The sequence below is a fragment of the Oryctolagus cuniculus genome, chromosome 3 (genome assembly GCF_051225735.1).
Source record: "Oryctolagus cuniculus isolate XC-2025 breed Fujian yellow rabbit chromosome 3, ASM5122573v1, whole genome shotgun sequence".
NCBI classification, from domain to species: domain Eukaryota; kingdom Metazoa; phylum Chordata; class Mammalia; order Lagomorpha; family Leporidae; genus Oryctolagus; species Oryctolagus cuniculus.
Genome location: NC_142869.1, coordinates 48,835,433 through 48,857,730, shown reverse-complemented (window position 1 = coordinate 48,857,730; position 22,298 = coordinate 48,835,433). Strand labels below are relative to the sequence as shown.

General features: G+C 43.3%; 2 protein-coding genes across 28 annotated transcripts in view; one reads left to right on the top strand and one right to left on the bottom strand.

The window, feature by feature from the left end:
* Positions 1-15,747, top strand: part of MYO1B (myosin IB) — a 218,409-nt gene extending 202,662 nt beyond the window's left edge. For all 22 annotated transcript variants that reach the window (XM_089330158.1, XM_089330155.1, XM_089330156.1 and 19 more), the window contains 6 exons: positions 861-995; positions 2,715-2,821; positions 6,251-6,383; positions 6,724-6,876; positions 8,590-8,717; positions 14,323-15,747. In XM_089330158.1, coding sequence (XP_089186284.1) covers positions 861-995; positions 2,715-2,821; positions 6,251-6,383; positions 6,724-6,876; positions 8,590-8,717; positions 14,323-14,446 — 780 coding nt within the window. In that variant the 3' untranslated portion in view covers positions 14,447-15,747. The remainder of the gene's footprint in view (positions 1-860; positions 996-2,714; positions 2,822-6,250; positions 6,384-6,723; positions 6,877-8,589; positions 8,718-14,322) is intronic.
* The window catches only part of LOC149127332 (uncharacterized), a 304,837-nt gene that overhangs the window by 5,445 nt on the left and 277,094 nt on the right, over positions 1-22,298 (bottom strand). For 3 of the 6 annotated variants that reach the window (XR_016231996.1, XR_016231995.1, XR_016232009.1), the window contains one exon: positions 3,589-3,722. Coding sequence is in view for 1 of the 6 variants with exons in the window: in XM_089330163.1 (XP_089186289.1) it covers positions 17,194-17,354 (161 nt within the window). In the remaining 5 variants the exon portion in view is untranslated. Of the gene's footprint in view, positions 1-3,588; positions 3,723-14,943; positions 17,355-22,298 lie in introns of those variants that run through there. The other 3 variants (XR_016232000.1, XR_016232013.1, XM_089330163.1) reach the window with 1 other exon arrangement.

The window sequence follows — 22,298 nt, the reverse complement described above, 5'->3', positions numbered from 1 at the left end:
GTGTCAGAACGAGCTGTTGGCAATGACTGAAATGTTCGTCTTACTTGGCAGAGATAACTTTAGGGAACATGAACCCGATTTAGGTCCTGCTGTATTACACTGTCCTGAGCTGTAGCAAGGCAGGGCTGGCCTGCAAGTGAGCGGGTGGAGGAGTGAAGGAGGAGGAGTCTGACAGCTTGTGAGGATGGGTACTGGAGTCGCCTCTCTGCAGACATGTATACAGAGCGCCACTCCTGGACCAACCTGCGCTGCCACCTGGAGAGTTGTTCCTTAGCGTCTGTGAGTCTCATTGCCCCACCTGTGAAATGGGGCGCTGGCGGCACTAACCTCGTAGGGTCGTTGTGAGGATTAACGTGGAGGAAGCGTGTCTCCGTGTCTTACGGTGCCTGTCACACCTGGAAGTGCTCTAGAGTGGCGCTGTGCACTGAAACTTTCCACAGTGATGAAAGTGTTCTGTGACTTTAAGGGACAATCACAGCCCCTGGCCACATACGGGGTTACTGAACGCTTGAAATGTGACTAAGAAACTGGAGTTTAATTTTATTTCCTGTTCATCACTCCAAATTTAAATGTCAATAGCCACATGGGACTAGTGACTGCCTGGTGGACAGTAAAGCCCTGTACGGTTAGCGAGCGTTCATGAGTATCAGTGTTTGTATTCTTCTATTCCTTCACTACTTGGTGGAGCTCAGGTTTTCCCAGGTGGGAAAGTAGAATAGGGACTTCCCAGAGGAGTGTGACAGGCCTAGGACTTGAGACATGCCAGTTAAAGACTGGTTTGTTTGATCCTAGTTTATGTAAAACCAAGTCTTCTCTGGTGTGTTTTCCTTACACAGTATTTTCTGTCAAACCCGACACAGGTGCAAAAATACTTTTTGGAAATGAAAAGCAAGATGCCTTCCTTATCTCCGATAGACAAGAACTGGCCATCAAGACCTTACCTCTTCTTAGATTCTACTCACAAGGAGCTCAAAAGGATTTTCCACTTGTGGAGGGTAAAAAATGTCATGTGTTGTTTATTTTTCTCCAGAGACTTCTTATCCTATGTTTTGAGTGTTTGAGAACTGTTATGTAAAAAATCACATTTTTTTAAAACACGTTCCTCCCTTGCCTGAAAGAGAATGACTTAGGACTTTGGTCTTTTTGAGCCAAACGCTGTTCTAGACTTTCTGTTAGGGAGCCTGCAGCAGCCGAGGAGAACCCTTGCTGTCGCCTGTCGGCGCGGCTGGGGAGGGGAGCACGCAGCCGGCTTCCGTGCCTTTTCATTTCCTGTTCCGGTTGCTTTCACATGCTTTGGTTATGAGTTTATTTTTCTAAAGGGGAACTTCAAGAGATAGAAGTTTGAGCATCTTCAGATGATGTAGTTTAAATCTTGCAAGCTTATCTGATTTTTTTTTAATACATGCAAAGATGTGAGCACGCACCTTCTGAGACATGGAAAAAAAAGACTCTGCAGTTCCCAAAAGGCATAATTTTTTGTTGCTGTCTGAAATAATTTCATCTTGCCTGGTAGTTTAGCTCTCTTGATCTTGTATGCACACAGAGCGTGTAATTTAGATAATGCCCAGTGTGGGGCACATGAGTACCTGTGTACGTGCTGTCTGTATTTCAAAACTTTAGTTTCTCTGTCGAACGCTAAATAAATACAAGGGTCAAATGTAATAAAATCCTGCCGTGGAAGGGCCTGTACTTGGGAAAGCAATGATCCATGGATACCTCTTCTGGGCAGCTCCTTCCTGGCTGGCAGTGGGGATTTGTTCTGTGGGTGTGACAGTCACACGTGTGTGCAGTGACAGTATCACTGGGTAGTGTGATGAGTGGAGGCAGCAGGTGCCGAGTCTTGGTCCGTAACCAGCTTGACAAGATTCACCGGCACCCGAGTCGTGCACCCTCTTCGTCGAGTCTGGCATAGAAGCGGTTTTCAGAAACAGCTGCAGGATCTGCCCTGCCTCGGCTCCACTTTGGCTCCAGAACTCCACCCTTACCTGCCGTGGGGGTAGGAGATGAGAAAGCTGGTTCTTCTGGAAGGCAGCCACGATGGCATTTCTGCAGGCAGTTACTGGGGTGATTCTCAACCAATTTCTTGGGAGACTCATCTGTCCCTGTCCTGGTCCTCTGGGCCATCCCACCCCCTTCATTGCTGTCCCAGAGCTGGAGTAAGGATTTCCATATTGTAAAAGGGCACCGGGGGTGTGGAGCCATGCTTCTCTTACTGTAGTCATAGAATAGTTGTGGGTCACAGAACTGGCTTAGTGGATTCCTACTAGCATTTTTTTTTTAATGAACTACAATAGAACAGAAAGTAGCAGAGGGCACAAGTAGAAAGGGTAAGTATTACCTTGTGAAGGTTTTGTGACTGTGTCCGTGAATGCCCTGGGTTGTGAAGTGCAGTGTTTCTGTTGTGAGTCTCTACGGAAGGGTAACGACACTGTAGCTGGGAGGAAACGTACTCCTGCCAGGGCCCAGGCCAGCGAGGCCCTGCTATGGGTGGGGGAAGCATCTACGGTTCTGTGCTACAAATAATGGTTTTTGCGGCACTTTCCAAGACCAGCTTTCAAAAACCCACACAGGAAAAAATGTCTTTGGCCTTTTAAACGAGTGTCCTGGACGCTTTCTTATTCTTCTTGCTGTTATAAAGGCTTGGCATATGGAAGTACAAGTAGTGCTTCATTCATATCAGTAATGTTCTGCTTTTGTCTTCTCATACCTCACAGTGTAAAAAGTACAGGGACCAATTCACAGACCAGCAGAAACTTATTTATGAAGAGAAACTAGAAGCCAGTGAACTCTTCAAAGACAAGAAGGCTTTATACCCATCCAGGTACTGTGACTGCTTTTCCCATAAAAATCAGTTTTTAAATTTTGCTCAAATATATGTGTAGGTCTTTCCTGGTAGAGTTTGATTTCAGCATTAGATGAGCAATTTGTAATTTTGTGAATCATTTTATAGTCAGCTGGATATAAATACTCGGGAGCACACAATACAACTTGAGCAGTTGCTTTCCACAGTGTTCTTTAACATGATGAGACGATGGATGTTACAACATATACTTCATCAGCATTAGCGTCAACACTTTACTAAGACTTCAAAAATGAAAATTGTCTGTCTCTCTCTCTCTCTCACTGTCCACTCTGCCTGTCAAATTAAAAAAAAAAAAAATGAAAATTGTGGCACCCATCATCTTGGCACAGAGGGTGCAGACAACTCCTGCATTGCCGGCATCCCATGTCTGTTCCAGTTAAAGTCCCAGCTGCTCCACCTCTGATCCAGCTCCCTGCTAATCCTCCTGGGAAAGCAGCAGGAGATGGCCCAAGTGCTTGGGCCCCTGCCACCAACATGGGCAACCACCCACATGGAGTTACTTCTGGCTTCGGCCTGGACCAGCCCAGCCATTGCAGCCATTTGAGTTGTGACTCAGCAGATAGAAGATCTCATATGCACACTCTGTCACTTTGCCTTTTGAATAAATAAATATTAAAAAAAAAAAAAAGTGTATAGGCTAATGAAGTACATTTGCATTGTAAATTTGTTTGTAGTTTTCAAAATTTTCCATTTTGCCTACTTTAACAGCCAGGTCAGAAACTCACTTGTAAGGCCAGCGTGGTACTTGGTGATGGTTGCTCCAGCACCAATCCATGGCGTCCTCTAGTCTACTGAAGCTCCAGGGCTGATCCCAGTGCCCGAGCAGCAAGCTCGGTGTCTGTTACAGACACCAGCTACCCTGAAAAAGAAGGAACACCATTGGCAGGCTTAACCAGTGAAGTCCTTGCTAATGACTTCTAACCTGAATATTCTTAAAGATTCATTTATTTTGAAAGAGTTAGGGAGAGAGAGCGATGGGAAGATTTCCCATCTGCAGGTTCATTCCCCAGATGGCTGCAATGGCTGGAGCTGAGCCAACTTGAAGCCAGGAGCCAGGAGCTTCCTTCAGGTCTCCCACGTGGGTACAGGGGCCCAAGCACTTGGGCCATCTACTAGTGTCTCCCCAGGCCATAGCAGAGAGCTGGATCAGAAGAGGTGCAGCCAGCGCCCATGTAGGATGCTGGCACCACAGGCAGAGGCTTAACCCACTACACCATAGCACCTGCCCAAGCCCTCTTCCTTTTTTAAAAAGATTAAATGTACCTGAGTGGCCAGGCGCATTGGGTTTAAATATTTTAAATTACACTGCTTTCTTGGTAGCTGGTTTGGCAACTGGAGGTGGTATATACACTCCCTTAAATCAGGTACAAGACTAAATCCAAAACTGTCCAAAGTGCCTGCTATTAATACAGGAAAACTGTCTGTGTGCTTTCTTCAGCAGCTAGTTTTATTCAGCTTTTCTTTATATATCTTTAAACTCAAGAGTAACCTTAATGAATCTTCTCTGTAAATGCCTTCAGAAGCTAGTCTGCAAGATACATTTTTGAAGCAGGCTCTTAGCACTTTTTGTTATTAAAAACACATTTGAATATGAGCAACAACAACAACAAAAATTCACTTGAAGCCAAGTCCTTTTTGGGTAGTTTGATCGGTTCTTAGGCGTGGTGGCACGCTCGCCCCACAGCAGCGACAGCAGGGGAATAATTGCCCTCCCACCACTCCGAAATGGCAGCCCTTATGGGAGTCAGCCTTTTATATCCTGGGAACTGTGAAACGCTGACCACCTACATGGATTTTTCTTCCCCAGTTCTCTGCCCACAACATCAGCATTTAAAGTTGTCTTTGGCAGTTGCCAGAACCAAATAGCTTAAAATGAAGCAGCAGTGTGTGTGTGTGTGTGTGTGTGTGCGTGCGCACGCGTGTATGCTCACCCCTGCTGAATTTCAGAGGGTAGTGTGTGTGTTGGGGGCAGAGGGCAGTGTGTGTATGTTGGATAGAGGATAGTGTTTGTGTGCATGCATGTGTTGGGGCACAGGGGGTTGTGTGTGTGTGTGTGTTGGACAGAGGGTAGTGTTTGTGTGTATGCACATGCTGGGGGACAGAGGGTAGCGTGTGTGTGTGTGTGTTGGGGGATAGAGGGTCGTGTTTGTGTGTGTGCACGTGCTGGGGGACAGAGGGTAGCGTGCATGTGTGTATGTGTGTTGGACAGAAGGTAGTGTTTGTGTATGTGTGTATGCACATGCTGGGGGACAGAGGGTAGTGTGTGTGTGTTGGGGAAAAGAGGGTCGTGTTTGTGTGTGTGTGTGTGTGTGTTGGGGGATAGAGGGTCATGTTTGTGTGTGTGCACATGCTGGGGGACAGAAAGTAGCATGTGTGTTGGGGGATAGAGGGTAGTGTTTGTGTATGTGTGTATGCACATGCTGGGGGACAGAGGATAGTGTGTGTGTGTTGGGGGATAGAGGGTCGTGTTTGTGTGTGTGTGTGTGCACATGCTGGGGGACAGAGGGTAGCATGTGTGTTGGGGGGTAGAGGGTCATGTGTGTATGTGTGTGTGTGCACGTGCTGGGGGACAGAGGGTAGCACGTGTGTGTGTATGTGTGTTGGGGGACAAAAGGTGGTGCTGTGTTTGGTTTGGGTGTCTGAGAAGCTGCCCTGGGAGAGTCGCCCTGTAAGTGTTTAGGAAAATCGGCACCGTACACACATGTGCAGGGTTATGCCTCTAGGGAACAGTGCTCTACTTGAAAGCAATCTGCCGTGGGTCTGAATATTTGCCTTGGCCACCCACGCCCCTGAAGCATCTCCCAGGGGGAGAGGCCTGCTGCTGCTTGTGGACGCACATGTCATTTTAACTGCTCTCTAGTTTGCTTCTAAAGTGATTGTCCTGGGTTTAGTCTTCCACAAAAGCTGTTGATTACCTTATTCCCTGTCAGAAAATGAGGCTTTTCTTTGGTGTGTATGATGGTGATGATCTCAGCTCTTTTTTTTCATTGCCAAATATTCCTTAAAGGCATCAGGAAGTCCTTCGTGGGAAGCTGCTAACTTCATACTAACAAATTAGAAGAAATGACCCTTGCCTTCCCGGGAGACCGCTCACTAGATCTTGCAGTCTTTCTTAGAGTCCATTCCATCTGAATTATTCCCTGTGAGACGATTGCTGTCAGTCTCCTACCTACCTAATGCTGTGATCACATCAGAAGCATACCTGAAAGTTTTAAGGTTTCATTTCAAACTTAAATTTTGAGACGTGCAGGTGAAATATATAAAATAATTTGAGAACTTTTTTGAAGTTGTCTGCTACTCCTTAGAACCAACTGACTTGTTCCTTTTTCTAGTTATTTCCATTTGAAACCGTTTCTAATGGGCAGGGATTTTTTTTTTTCCCTTTAGTGTTGGGCAACCATTCCAAGGGGCTTACCTAGAAATCAACAAGAACCCCAAGTATAAGAAACTCAAGGATGCCATTGAAGAAAAGATCATCATTGCTGAAGTTGTGAACAAAATCAATCGTGCTAATGGGAAGGTAAAAATGCTAGGCCTGAAGACTGACAAGTCTTTATCCATTGGAACAGTCATCCTTAGGTTTCTGAATGTTGAAATTTCCATTTCATGTTCTCAGTGGCGTTCACTGCGAAGGGGATGGCGCCCCTCTACCGTTAAGCGTAGGTGGAATTCTGCATGTTGGCGGAAGTGTTTTTGAATTAAAATAAACTATCTATGTTCTCACCTTACATAGATATACTTGCTGAAAGATACCAGAATAAAATGTACTCTTCTGCAGATAACTAATGCTTTCAACTCACGGACCATTTGGGTTTTTATTTATTTATTTTTTTTAATCATCCATTTTTGTTTCTCTTTAGAGCACATCCCGGATTTTCCTCTTAACGAATAATAATCTCCTGCTTGCTGATCAAAAGTCTGGACAAATCAAGTCAGAGGTTCCCCTGGTGGATGTGACCAAGGTATCCATGAGCTCACAAAACGATGGCTTCTTCGCCGTCCACCTCAAAGAGGTAAAGACTAATGACGTCACTGAAAGATTTCTGCATTTGTGCAGTCTCTTGGCCATTGGTGTAAAAATGTCCACGTCTGACTAATCCTATTGCCTGTAGTCTCCCTCGCTGCTCTGCGGAGTGTGGCCATATCCACCCCTCCGTGAAAATCTCAAGCTTGGCTCCTCAGTGACGGAGCAAGATAATCACTTCTGTACCTTTCATTTCAAATAGCAACGTGTTCTAAACTGTGCTTCCCTCTGTTTCCTCTGTATGCCAACTTAGCAAGTGTCTTCCGGTTCTTCTTACTGTGGGTGGGGGAAGTGGTTATTAAGGATACAACTAGAACATCTACCTAATGATGTCAACCTGAGATTTCCTTTCTTTTCTCTTTTCTTTCGTTTTGTTTTTTTCTTTTCTTTCCTTTTCTTCTTTTTCTTCCTTCTCTCTCTTTCCTCTTTTTTTTTTTTTTTTTTTAAAGATCTATGTTTTTAGCTGAACCAGGACCTCCTGGCTTGAAGGAAGAGTTTAAATGTAGTTATTAACTTTTCCAGGACTGTGGTAGAGTCCTCTTTCTTGTACCTACTGAGTTTTTCCCATCCTTCAAATGGGAATTAGACCTACTTTAAAGCATTTGTTGGTCAGGATTAAATGAGACACTGTACATAAAATGCTTAGCACAGTGCCTGTTGCATAACATAGCCACTGAATAAACAAATGTTAGCAAATATTAAATTTAGGGACATGCATCTAGCCAGAGCACAAAACTCCCACAAGCTTACTCAGCGTGTTTTCCCCACTGTGAATCTTTTTATTTTTCCATTTTTTAAGATTACAGAGAGAAAAAATCTTTCCTCTGGTTCACTCCCCAGATGGCTGCAACAGCCAGTGCTGGGCCAGGCCAAAGCCAGGCACCAGGAGCTTCTTCCAGGTCTCCACTATGGGTGGCAGGGGCCTAAGTGCTTGGGCCACCTTCTCCTGTTTTTCCCAGACCATTAGGAGGGAGCTAGATCAGAAGTGGAGCAGCATGGACTTGAACCAGTGACCATATGGGATGCTGGCATCACAGGCAGCAGCTTCACCCACTATGCCATAACACTGCCCCCCTCCCCCGCTGTGAATCTTAACTAAAGGGGGCAGGCATATTAAGTAGTAGGACTGTGTTTCTTACCCTCAGTTACCCATTACACTTTGCAAGGTGCTGATGTTCAGGCCATATTCACAGGCCAGTGAAATTAGAATTGCGTGGAGTGGGGCACAGTGTCGTATTTTTTGAAAGCTTCCCTAGATGGTTCCCTTGTGTAGCCAGGGTTGACAGCGACTGCTCTAGAATACTTGTTGGGAATGTTGTTACATATATTTCAGCCAAATCACTGAGGAGTGTTTTCGGCAGCTTTTTCCAGAATGAGTTCTAGGTCAGCCCCGTCCCCCAGGGACCTCACTGTGGACTCGTGTCCAGGGGCCTGTGGTATACCCTCATGTCTGCTTTCCTAACAGGCTCCCCGGCCACACGGATGGTGCTGCCAGTCCACAGGCCTGCTCTAGGTGGCAGGTGGATGACAGGTGACTTGCTGAAGTGCCCTGAGCAAGTTGGAGGACATTTCACTTCTGTCCTGACAGTTTACTTGGATGCAGTGTTTAAGGAGACTGTAATGCATTTTCAGCGGAGCCCGTGAACACCTCCCGCCCACGGTCTTTACTTCTGGCACTCTGACCCCTTGTTTGTCCTTGCAGGGCTCAGAGGCAGCCAGTAAAGGGGACTTCCTCTTCAGCAGCGATCACCTGATTGAAATGGCCACCAAGCTCTACCGTACGACTCTCAGCCAAACCAAACAGAAGCTCAATATTGAAATCTCCGATGAGTACGTTCATGTTGTCTGAATGCTCCTTTTCACTTCTGGCTTTGGTGTTCGAGCTCAGCTCTCTGATCTCATTCATTCATTCATACTTGTTAAATACCCAGTGTGAGTCTGTTCTAGAGGAGGGATGGGCAGGGATGACGCTGACCAAGTACCTGAGATCGATGTGCACAAACGAGACAGTTAATAGGTGACGTGATTTGGGCTGGGAACCACATGTTTGCAGAGAAAAACAGCAAATTCAGGGTCAAAAATTGCTGTTTTTGTTAGGGAGGTGGGGAGTTGTTTTTCAGGCAGCGAGAGACTGGAATCAAACAGTGGAGCAAGGCAGGTGTAGCTATCCAGGAAGACACCTTCCAGAGAGACAGCAGGTGCAGCAGCCCCGAGACAGAAGTGAACTTTGTGGCAGAGGGGGATGTTCTGTGGAAGACCCTGGAGAGAGAGGCGGGTCCTGGGCTTGTGCGCTTGGCAACTGAACCGAGGGGTTGAAGTTTTGTTGAGAATGATGGAAAGCCATTACGGATTTTGAACACGATCCGATTTCTGTTCTTAAATTCTTAAGAATGTTAGGAGGTCTGACTGTCTGCGGTAGGGACGACGCAGCTGAAGCTGCAGTGCGAGTGGCAGGTAGTGAGAAGAGGTTAGATTTGAAAGAAAGTAAGAGGACTTATTAAACAGATTGCGTGTTCGTTTAGGGGCCTGAGCCCAAACTGCAGTGGTTCCAACTTAAGGAAGGGGGCTTGTGGATGAGATTGAGAGTTCTGCTAAGGTTAGCATTGAGCTGACCTTCTTTTCCCCCACATACAATCAACTGGAGTTACAGACTAAGCATTGCATGTTGACAAGAGTTCATTAGGATGCTAAGACTAATATAAGCTGGAAATTTGCTTTTTCTTGTTATTTCACACTAGGTTCTAACTATAGAAGGTAACATTGTATCTCTTAAATCTATTGCTACAAGTGGCTTGAATGAATTTGAGGGCTTGTATTGACTGGTATTTAATAGCTGACTCTTCAATGGACAGTTCAGCACTGACCTCTGTACTTTCTTACATCTGTAGTGAAAATTTGGCATAGCCAGAATGCTCAAGAAATTATTTTCTCATTAAGCATTTTCCAGGTGCTTCTATCTCAACTCCTCCTCCAATTCTTTTTTTTTTTTTTTTTTTAAGATTTATTTATTTTGAAAGTCAGAGTTACAGAGAGAGGAGAGGCAGAGAGAGAGAGAAGTCTTCCATCTGATGGTTCACTCCCCAGATGGCCACAGCGGCTGGAGCTGCACCAATCCAAAGCCAGGAGCCAGGAGCTTCTTCCAGGTCTCCGACGTGGGTGCAGGGGCCCAAGGACTTGGGCCATCCTCTACTGCTCTCCTAGGCCATAGCAGAGAGCTGGATCGAAAGAGGAGCAGCCGGGACTAGAACCGGTGCCCATGTGGGATGCCGGCGCTTCAGGCCAGGGCGTTAACCCGCTGCACCACAGCGCTGGCCCCCTCCAAGTCTTTTAAAAGTACATTTGTACCCATTTCTGTCCCCCTCTCTGTCAAGCTCTCTTGGCTGTGGTAGGGTTTCTGGTGCCCAAGGGGCCTCCTCACTTCTTGTTGAACGCTCAGGATGCTGTTGAGATTGGGTGGGAGACTGGGCTGTATGTATACTTTGAGAGTTACTCTTTGGACCAAGTTACTACTTATAAAAAATAGCAGGAAAAAGAATAATGGCGAGCTGTGTTCCAGTTCATTAAGGTTGACCCTGTCGGGGCTGGGAGCTTTAATCTGCCTTTGCTGGAAGTTTGTCATGATTTGGGATGCGGGGCTTCAGGGGAAGATCACCTGTGTCGCAGGTGGCGGCACCCTTTGGCACGTGGATGAGGCAGCACTCGCTCACAGGAGGTTCCCTGCGTTAACAGGGTCGTCTTTTCAGACAAAGCAATCACATTTAAATGCAGATCCCAAAGGAGGGCCACTTTTAAGCATTTCGCGGGGTGTTGTGCTGAGAACGCTGCCTGGCAGGATGTTGGCGACCGTGTGCTATGGGGACTGCGTCTGTCTTTCCCACAGCCCTTATCAGAGCCTTGGGAATTAGACTGCACACTGCTTCTCTCCTGAGGGGTTGTGGTGGGTAGCGTGGGCCATGTCACCCAATTGTGGTCCACTGCAGAACCCATGCAGTGGCTCCCACAGCCTGTGTCTGGAGGCACGTGAGTCAAGAAATAGCTTGGGATTATTCTGCCTCCGGACGGCAGGGACCCCATGCCCTCCCAGAGTGGCATGTGGCATTACAGATGCTAAGCTTTCGGTAAGCATAGTTGTCTCAGTGTCGATTTACAGTGTGGCCATGTAAGGAAAACATATATCTGATACCAGGATCGCACCTTTCCTCCTCCAGTTCCTAATTATTGGTTGGTCTATAAAATAAAATAAATGAAGGACACTTGCCTGGCACCCATGGGTCCCCTTTTGCAGCCCAGGGAGTGTGGAGAGTGAGTTTCCAGTGCAGCCGCTGCTGTGTAGCCCCAGGAACTCAGCGTCGGGCATTGTAAACCTCCTTAGAAAGTGTTGTAAGTGCAGTAGAGCTGTCAGAAGGCACGAGCCGGGCTGTCTGTGCTGGTAGTTGAGTTCCCAGTGCCTTTGCTCCCCTTGCTTGGCAGCTGTGTAGAACCAATGTGGTCAACCCCCTGTAGTTCTGTGACTGCATCCTTTTCAGAAGTAGGTGGGTAGCAAGCCCTGTTTCTCTAGTTATTACGGGTAAACTGGCTGTCAGTTTTTAGGAAGAGAGTTCAAGTCCTGTTTGCTTCTTAGTGTAGATGTGAGAATTGAATTCATTGACAGACACAACTGCCTTGGACCTGCCAGTCCTTGCCTTCCTGAACTATTCCGTCTATCAATGGACTGCACTTTAAGAACGGTCTGCAAGATGGGTATTGTTTCTCCAGATGAAGTCCCTGATACAATCAAAGTTAAAGTGAATTTGTTCTATTAGACATTTTAAATATACCACAGTACTTCAAAAACTGTGGAAAAAGTTAAAATCTTGATACAATTTGAAATCCTTGCATATGTGGGGTCTTCAAAAAGTTCATGAGAAATGAATATTATGCAAACACTGCATGTACAAGCTACTTGAGAAGGTTCATGGAAAACAGAAGTTTAACATAAAACCTTGGAAACCCATGCATTTTTTTTCATAATATGCCCTTTCCAGGAACTTTCTGAAGATCCCTGATATATGTATCATTAATTAATTTTCATAATTTCTGTGTATATTTTAAGTCTAAAGAACTGACCCATATTTTACCTTAAAATTCTGATATTAATGCTATGAAAAAAATACATTGCATTTATTGTTTGCTGGAGAATGATTTTCAGTTTTTCATGAAATGGAGATAAATAGTGGTTCTCTCTTTAGAATTAAGACTGAGTTCATCTGTGTAAATGACCACGAATAGCATGTACCTGGCAGACGCTCCGTGCATTTTAGCTACTGTTATTTCTAGTGTGAATCTTGATTGGGAGTTACGAACATGAAGAGAATGTCTGTCAAAGTTATTGGGGGAAAAGAAGTTCCTATACATTTCTTAGGCTACACTTTGGAAATTAAAATACAAACTTTTATTTTTTAAAAAAGGTGTATTTAGTTATTTGAAAGGCAAAGTTACAGGGAGAGGGAGAGACAGCGAGATCTTGAATCCACTGGTTCACTCCCCAAGTGGCCACAGTGGTTGCAGGAGCCAGGCACTTTATCTAGTGTCCAGTGTGGGTGGCTGGGGTCTAAGCAGTTGGAGCATCTTCTGCTTTCCCAGGCACATTAGCAGGGAGCTGGATCAGAAGTGAAGCAGCTGGGACTTGAACTAGAGCAAATATGGGATGTCGTCAGAGGCGGCTTAACCTGCTGTGCCACACTGCCTGTCGCAAAGTGTTGGATTCTTAAAGTTTTAATTTACATTAAGATTGCATTTTTAAATTTTTATATATTTTTTATTTTGTGGCACACAGATACCAGTATCTGTGCTGGAAATATATCTCAGATAGATGAATTTGGAACTATAGCTGGCTTTTTTTCCAGTGTTTTCAAGTTGAAAAGAAGCAACCAATTTAAAAGGTCTTAATACTATCTTTTCAAAACAACAGATGAATTAGAGCCTTCTGTGTCACTCCAGTAAATAATGGTTGCAAAGCCTGGCTTCTTGAAACTGAGTGGAAGTGTAGGGAGCAGAGCTGCTTAGACCCTTGCCATGGCTGTGGGGGTCGGCGAGTGAGTGATCAGTCTCATGCTTGGTAGGTTTGACTCACATAATAATGTGCCCCTGACTCAGGAAACCATTCCCTGAGAAACATGGAAAATACCTAACAATGCACTGTGCACTGCTGATGAGCTAGGAGATGCTTTTGTAGATGTACTCTGGTAGGTTTTTAAAACTTTTTATCCTTTTTAACTATTTGTGGCCGGCGCTGCAGCTCACTAGGCTAATCTTCCTCCTACAGTGCTGGCACACTGGGTTCTAGTCCTGGTCGGGGCACCAGATTCTGTCCTGGTTGCCCCTCTTCCAGCCCAGCTCTCTGCTGCGGCCCCGAAGTGCAGTGAAGGATGGCCCAAGTGCTTGGGCCCTGCACCCGCATGAGACACCAGGAAGAAGCACCTGGCTCCTGGCTTCGGATTGGCACAGCACGCCAGCGGCAACACCCGGCCATAGCGGCCACTTGGGGGATGAACCAATGGAAAAAAGTAGACCTTTCTGTCTGTCTCTAACTCTGCCTGTCAAAAAAAAATTATTTGTAATGAATATTAAAAATAAACTCAAACACGATTTTATCATTATGAGTAGTATTCTCTAGGGTACGGTTATTCTGAAATAATTTTAAGATTTATTTATTTGAAGGCAGAGTTAGATCTTCTGTCTGCTGGTTCACTCCCTAGATGGCTACATTGGTCCAACACTGACTCAGGCTGAAGCCAGGAACTTCTTCCAGGTCTCATTTGGGTGCAGGGGCTCAAGGACTTGGACCATCTCCTACTGCTTTCCCAGACCATAGCAGAGAGCTGGATTGGAAGTGGAGCAGCCAGGACACAAACCGGTGTCCACATGGGATGCTGGCATTGCAAGTGGCAGCTTTACCTACTACACCACAATGCCAGCTCCTATTCTGAAATAATTTAAGATAGAACTATTATCAGAGTGTGCAAGAGTGATAAAAATTGTGTAGGGAGCATGTAAGTACCTGGTGTTTGCAAAGGATCTCTAGACTTCTTCCTTCTTTGAAATTCATTTCATTTTCTTAGTGTATGGATAATAGCACTCCTCCCCCAATTTGTTTTCGCCATGCAAAAGAGGACAAAAATGGAGCCATAATATGTTGGCCTTTCCATTTGAAACATGAAAATACTTGGTCTCAGCCTCCCTTAAGGGAATATGATGAGTTAATGGACTTCCGCTTACTCAGGGCTGAATGGTGACTACTAGAGGTGAAGCCAAGGGTTATTTCTGTGTAAGTGTTACTCCTTCGCATTAGCACTTGTCAAGATCAGTATCCATTCATCTACAAAAGCTGGTGTTTCTGTAATCATCAGCTGTTTTTGTGTGTACTTTTCAATTTGTTTCATTCTTTTTCCCCTAGGTTCCTTGTACAATTCAGACAAGACAAAGTATGTGTGAAGTTTATTCAGGGCAGCCAGAAGAATGGGAGTGTCCCCACGTGCAAGCGAAAAAACAACCGTCTCCTTGAAGTCGCTGTCCCCTAACCGGTGCCGCCTCTGTGGTTTTACGGACTTGTGTCTTTGTAATAGTGCAATTTGGTTTTGTTTTTGTTTGGGGTTCATTGTATGTTTGAGTCGCCAAAGGCCAACTGTTAGAGTCCTTTGGCAAAATAAAAATATTTGACTAATCAATTTTTATTATTGAAATAGTTTTAACCCTTCAAGTATACGTTCTGTCCTGGGACAAGATCATAGAAACTAACAATGTATTTCCATGTCCTATGTGTTCCTTGTTTAGTTACCATGTTAGGTCTGTGTACCTAAAATCAACATATTACCCATACATCATTAATACGTATAAGTATAGGAAGTGGTCTTAAAAACAGTGTATTCTTTCATCCAATATTTATTGAATGCCTGCGGCGTGCTAGGCACTGTGCTAGATGGTATGAAAACTTTGAGAATCTTTATTTTTAGGGCCATCGCATTGGGACTGGTTTGTGCTGGTTTAATGATGGCTAAGGTTTGAAAATGTTGAGACCAAAACAATAACTGTTATGGGTGGGCAGCATCCTTAGGAACCCTGTGGCCGGATCTTTAACAATACATGCTTAGAGAGGACTGGGTCTAGGGAGGAGGAGGAATATGTGACTAGGTGTGAAACCACTCTACGTGTTTTCTCTTTGCAAAAAAGAAAACTGACATTTGAACAGGACTTTTTACCTGTAACAGTAGAAAATAGAAGTCCTCCTTATTTTAGAAAAAGTGACAGAAGCTGGACTCAGTAAGATTATATATTCCCGTGTATGGAAAAGATCTGTGATCCTAGATGTGATAGTACCTGCAGTGTTCTCCAAATTTGAGTATAGGCTTTAAACAGCTAACACAGTGAATGGCTAAAAGCCGTTCAGATAATGGCAAGCATTCTGTATGATGTGCAATAAAACATCCAAGATCTTTTTGAAAATTTTATTTATAATATACATTTTTGTATGAGAGAGGTGATTGGTACAGGGTGCATTCTTTAGTCAAGGATTAAAATTAAGTTTGTGTTAATTTGCAGGACTTTTTTTCCTTCAAATTTCTAATAAGGATTCATTTTGGAAACTACATTTTAAACTTTGGGATCAAATTGTTTCTTATTTGGGAAGATAATGTACATACGTTGACATGATGTTAAATAATAAAATCGTTCTAATTTGGTGCCATTTGCTGGATCAAAACTGTATTTTTATATTTAAAGCTGTGTCATTGCATTTGTCTGCTGGGTTTCACAATCAAAACATATGTTCTCTGTGTAATTGAATTTCACTTATCTTTTATAAACCAGAAACATTCATTGAAAATATTCTGGGAATTTTGATTTTGTACCTAAAAATATTGTTCTCATAAAGAAATTCTTAGCAGTCTTTGTGCTTATTGGTACAAGTAGAAGATATAATTTCATTCTTTTCCACCCAAATGCCTAGCATGGTAGAGGGATAGTTCCTGGTATAGGTGAATAGAAATTTTGTACTGAAGGAGTTTTGGAATATTTTTTAAAATATAGAATGCATTCATGTTTTCCAACATAAAGATATACAGCACAAATTCCCCATCCCATCAGGCCCTACCAGTCCCTCCATTAACCAAGAAAAAGCTAGCCATTATTCTTATTTGCTTTTGCATTATTGTATGTGTGTGCACACAAGACGAAACAAAACATTGGTTCTTGTCTCCACCTGCTTTAACAGACAAAAGCTAGGAAGTATATTAGACATTTTTCTCTACCTTGCCTTTTTCACTTGCAGACTAGCATGAAGAGCTGCTGGTTCCTTTTACAGTGGTGTGGTTTTCCCATGTGTGGATGTGCTGTGATGTATTTATCCAGTCCCTAACTTGTCATCATTGAGGTGTTTCCTACATGGAAGGCCAGGGTAGAGAGGAGAAAACCAAATATTTTATTTGAAAATTGTTCATGGCAATGGTTAGCAATGAGTTTCCAAAATTTCTTTCCAATAGAGCAATCTCATTTAAATTTCATTGTTAGTGTTATGCAAGGATTAAAAAAAAACTCCACAAAATAATTTTAAATGAGAATACAAGGATGCTTCAGAAAGTTCATGGAAAAGTGGAGTTTAAAGGCAATGGACAGGGAGCAGGTGCTGTGGCACAGTGGGTAAAGCTGCTTCCCCACATGGAGTAGCTGGTATCCCCACCACTCCACTTCCTATCCAGCTCCCTAGGCTCCCTGGCCTAGGAAAAGCAACAGAACATGGCCGCAGTCATTTGAGTCCTGCCAACCACATGGGAGACACAGATGAAGCTCCTGGCTCAGCCCTGGCTGTTGTGGTTGTCCAGGTAGTGAATCAGAAGATGAAACCTCTCTGTCGGTCTCTCCCTCTCTCTCTCTCTGTAACTCTTTCAAATACATAAAGAAAATGGTAGTGGACATTTTCCATGTCCTTTCAGGAGGTACAACTTGCATCACTTAGTTTTGCCACTGCAGTTTTACATAACGGTTAGTCACGGAAGTCATTCTGGGCGAGTTCTAACTATTTGGTGGGAAGGGTGCTGCACTCAGCCAGAAAGCTTCCTATGAGTTCTCTTCAAGTCACCACCCAGCTGAGCACCCGTGAGCAATGCCATTGGAAGTGAGAACTCTTTAGTGTTTTTACTGCATGTAGTGATGCTTCCCATTCTTTTCTGTAAAGGAAAATGCCACTGCCCCGAGCAATTGTGAGATCTTCAGCTTAGGAAAGAGAACAAGGCTTCATCTTCTGAGGATAGAGTTGATGGCCGCTCGGAGGAGCCTAAGCTGTTTGCTTTTGGAAGTCCTGCACCGCCTCCGCTAAGGCCGACCGTGGTAACTGGACCACACTGGAAGCAAGGAGAGAACCACCACAGTCTTGCAGTGCATCCCACAATGTCGCCAGCTGTTGGCCCGAGCCAAAATCCCAAGGGAAGCCTGTTTCTGAAAAAAAGCCTCAGAGGTCAGATTCATGGGCCTTATCCCAAACCAGCTGAATCAAAATCTCCACAGAGAATCCACACACATGAAAGGTTGAGAACCACTAAGAGAAATACCAGAGCTCAGCTGTAGCTGTGCACAGCCACGATGGTTCTGATATATGCCCAGGATTGAGGGCCATAGTCTGGAGCCTCTCTCTGTACAGGGCCTTGATGGCAGGACCAAACCCCCAGCCCCATGCCCAACTAGAGGTCACCATTGTTACCTGTGGGCATGCCTTTGAGTTTATTCCTGTCCAGCAGTGCAGAATTCCTGTGTCTTGCCCTGGCCACACAGTGCAAACTTGTTCCCACTCATCACTCAGAAAGTTGCCTCACCCCAGAGTCTAGGAGTGACTAGGAGTTACGCAGCCCCTGGACTAACAGATGTGCTTGAAGAAAAAGTAAACAGATGTGTGCAACGGTCAGACCATGGTTGCTGCCAAGGTAGGCATTTGGGTTGATGCAGTTACTCTTAACTGATTTCCAGCCGCTACAGGGCAAGAGAGAAACATGGGAATAGTTACTCTCTAAAAGACGGGTTATAGGTCTCTATTTCACACTCTTGGATTTATAACTTAGACCCAGAATTCGGATGCAAGGCCTTCAGCTCAAGTTTAAATACTGTTGCCCATGCCCCAGGAGTGATGGAGCCAGGCCGAGAGTTCTGAGCCTCACCAGGGTGTCTCGGCACTGAGGCCCTGACCGAAATCTAAGAGGGCGGACGCTTTGATCATGACACCGCTCCTGTTGACATGCTGAGACCGCTTACGATTATGTCATTGAGAATAATTATGACAATTAGAGCATGGGTTAAAATTCTTTTAGGCCAAATATAAAAAGCTTTTAACATTTTTCTTAGGTGTTATTTTTCATATAATAGGTAGTTCTTAGGCTCCTTGGAATCTCCAAATAGCAGGTAATTTCTTTAAATTGGTGTATGTTGCTGGGGAGAGATTTAGTAAATTCCTTCACATTTCTATTGTATTCTTGCACTGAGTTTTGACCAGAAGGAACCATATGAAGAGTCCTTTGTTTTTCAGCTAGACTTTGTTTTTCGTGGATACTGCTGTGCTCAGATTCACAGAAACACAGATGCAGGAAATGGAAAGGAGCAGAGCGAAGAACAGTAATTTTGCTTCTGGTGAGAAAAACAGCTGTAAATTTTCATCATCCGTTTGAAAGATTTTCTTTCCGTTGGTTTATTTATTATCATTGGAGAAGCTCTTTCTTTGCATCTCACTTTAATAATTGTATCATACACGCTTTCATTCTCAGGTTTTCGTTAACTAAGCCCCGGGAAGCCGTGGTCTGATGAGCTGGCATTCCCATTTTGGTCTCACCAGCTTCTATTTCAATAGCCACACAGGAGAAAATTAATTGTTTTGAGTCGGTTTCCTCCAAATCTTGGAATGTTTTGCCTCATTCTTTTTGGTTTAAAGATCATTTTCAAAATCTGGAGTTAATCACAGTACAGCAGAAGCCACAATCTTTTCCTCATTAACTTTTTTTTGGCTGGCACGGTGGTCAGATCTCCTCAGTTCCATGAAATTCAACAAAAATCTAGCTTTATGATCTGGGGAAATAATTTCAGCTCCTCAGTGTCTAAAGGAGGGAGCGGGAGACAGAATTTAATTCTATGTTCACCCAAAAGCCTGGCAGTAATGAGGGAAAGAAATAACTAGCCAGCTTATTTCAGTATTGTACAGCCTCGCCAGTGAATAAATCTGGCATATTCTTTTAAAAGATACTTTTCATTGACACATCAGAAATGTGCAAATTAAAATGAACACATCTATTTAACTGGCACCCAAAAGAAGCATCTGTCTCCATCAAGTCAAAAATCCCCCACAAATGTAACCTTTATCTCATTTTCTCGTGCCATATATCAATCTTGTACATTTAAAACTAAGTGGAATCTACCAATACATAGTCTTCCAGCTGGCTCCTTTCATTCAACATTATACTTGGGAAATTCATTCATGTCGCGGCTCACAGCTACGTTTGTTCATCCTGCTGGCTGTCGTCGTAGACCACAAGTTTGAAATTCAGTTTTCTGTTGATAGCCCTTTGGTTATTATACATAGTGCTGCTGCAGGCATACTATACCTGCATTTTGGTGACTACGTGTACACATTTCTGTTGGGTGTATACTTAGGAGTACACCTGCTGGATCACAGAGGAAGCTTATGTTCAGCTTTAGTAGATGGCACACAGACTTTCGATGGAGCTGTACCAGTTTCTTCTCCCACCTGCAGTATCCTGGACTGCAGTTAGTCTACATCCTTGGCACACCTGGTTTTATCAATCCTTTTAGTTTTGGTCCCTGCAATGGACCTTAGTGAACAAAAAAAAGGCAAACCAAAGCTAATGAGCTAAATCACCTGTTCAGTATTGGCCATTTGTGTGTCGTCAATTGTGAAGTGCTTGTTCAAGTATTTTGCTAATTTTCCTGTAGTTTATTTATTTGTTTTGGTTTTGCTTTGCTTAAGAAATCTTACCAGTGTCTTGATGAACAGAAACCCAGTTTTTGCCTAGTACAGTTTATCAATTCTTTGTTTTTGGTTAGTACTTTTTGTTTCCTGCTTAAATATTTGCTTACATAAGTTTATGAAGATACTTCCCTGTGTTTTCTTAAAGGAAGTTTATCATTTTGCCTTTTACATTTAAATCTTCTGTCCCTCTAGAATTGATTTTTTTAAACAGTGTAGGGAGTCAAGATTCATATTTTCTGCTATGAGGTTATTCAGGGGACCTGGCACCTTTTATTGAAAAAGCCAGTCTTGCCTCATTGCAATGTTTCTATATGCTTTTGTTATCTGATTATCTTTCTGTCAACACAAAACTGTTCATTATCACAGCTTTGTAATATGTTGGCCTAGTTCTTTTAAAAGCAAAATCTATAATTCTTAGCCTTTGTGATTGGGGAGAAAGCATTAAAACTAATAAATATGCTAATTAAAGTTATTAAAAACTCAATATGATTTCAGATATTTGGATAGTGAAAGTTTGACACAGTTCTAAAAATATGTACATAAAGTAAACCTGTTAGCCACAGATGAGTGTAAGAGATCTTAATGGAATCATTTGAGGGAAATGTTAAGATGTTTCCCAGAGGTAAGTGAATAGCTCCTCATCTTAACTGATATTTTGGGTTTCCATTGACTCAGCACTTTCTATCCACCTTACCAATCATCCCCATTTTAAATTTCCCATAAAGTCTCTCTGAAATTACTGCCTTATATAAGTCCATGTGAATGTTTTTAGATAAGATTGCCTGTTTCCCTCTCAGGTTTGATTCCTCCGGCAGTAAATGAGAGACCTCTCTGAGCTTTTCCTCATTCTTTCATTATTACAAATGATTATCTTCTGCAGTGATCATAGCTTATAGATGAAGCCAGATGGTGCCAGAAGGGAAATCCACATCCTTGGCTTCTGAAGTACTTTCACGCTTTTTAAAAAAGATAAAATGAAAGTGATGTCTCTAAATCATTTCCCAGTCATCGCCAATCCATCCTTGTGTGTGCAGTTCTGAGATAGTTAAGTCCAGAATTGCCTTTTGCAAAACCATCTCTGCAAGCTCAGCTTTCCTGAAGTTGAGGCTTTAATTGACAGAGGCGCAATATCTAAAGCTGGTTTTTATAGCACTAAAGGCCTACATGTAATTTTTAAAACGAAGTGCAAATTATAATCAAAAGAAAACATGTTTAACTTACAAATTTTATACATACCAATAAGAATCAGTTTTGCCTGGAAGGGTAAGTATAAGTCAAATAGGAAATAAGTTTCTACCAGTGTAAACTCATACACTGAAGGAAGTAGGCAATGGTTGAGACGCTGCATAAAGAAATTTTTTTCCTTGATTCTTTAGAAACCTGAATGTAGTCCTTCGCTGAAATATGACAAACTCATCTTTAGTTATTCAGCAGCATAACTGATGTAGTGATAAGGTCATTTGGTTGTCTGGAATGAGATGGTCATATTTAAGCAAAGCAATCAAGACTCGTTCTCCTTGTATTCCCTAAATGATGTATTCCCTAAAATGATCTGAAAATGTATTTCTTTAGGTTTGGAAACAGTGACTTAGATATAGTCCTTTCCTCTAAGAATTTCTATTCTATGAAATGAGGCTCAGCACTGTTTGTTATTGCTTTTCAAATAAAACTACCTAGTACTTTCTGATGAAGGGGAATCAAGTTTCTATCCAAATGGTCAACCTGGCATTATGAAAGTCAAGTTCAAAGGGCTTTTACAAATGTAGTGCTGTCAAACATGCCATGCACACAGAAGGCGAGAAAACTTATTCCCAGCTTGAGCATGTCGTAGCATTTGGAAGACTACACAGAAAAATAAAAAGGTACCTGGGTGTTTGTTTCCATTGGAAAACACCTTTGGTTTAATACAGTGTTGAATATAAATGCCAAAAAGCTCCTGTGTCTTAGGATTGTTAGGGACAGAAAAAAGTAGAAATCGTGAAAATGGAAATAATTGGAATCTAGTTTTTCTGATCATCTCAGTCTGGTAACAGCTGTCTTTACTTCTTAGCACAAACTGGGCTTGGCTCTCAAAGAGAAATGTGATCTCGTAACATTAAGGGAGAAGCATTTGGGAGCTGCTGCTGCAACTTCATTAAAGAGAAAGGAAATCCACCCACCAATTTGTTCTCTCCACTAGGAAAAAAAAACCCGCAGATGAAGATGCCATGTGTAGTGTCTTGAACTGTCCCCAAACCGCACCAGACACAGGCAAAGGTTCAGAGATTTCAGCAGTGTAGTTGTATACGTACAGAGGCAAACACACCATTCATATCCCTGTCTGAAGACCCCATTTCTGATGAGCACCCATGGCTCCTTAAGAAAACTAAGATCTGCTTCACTCGTCCTGGTTTGCTGGTGAAGTCACTGTTAGT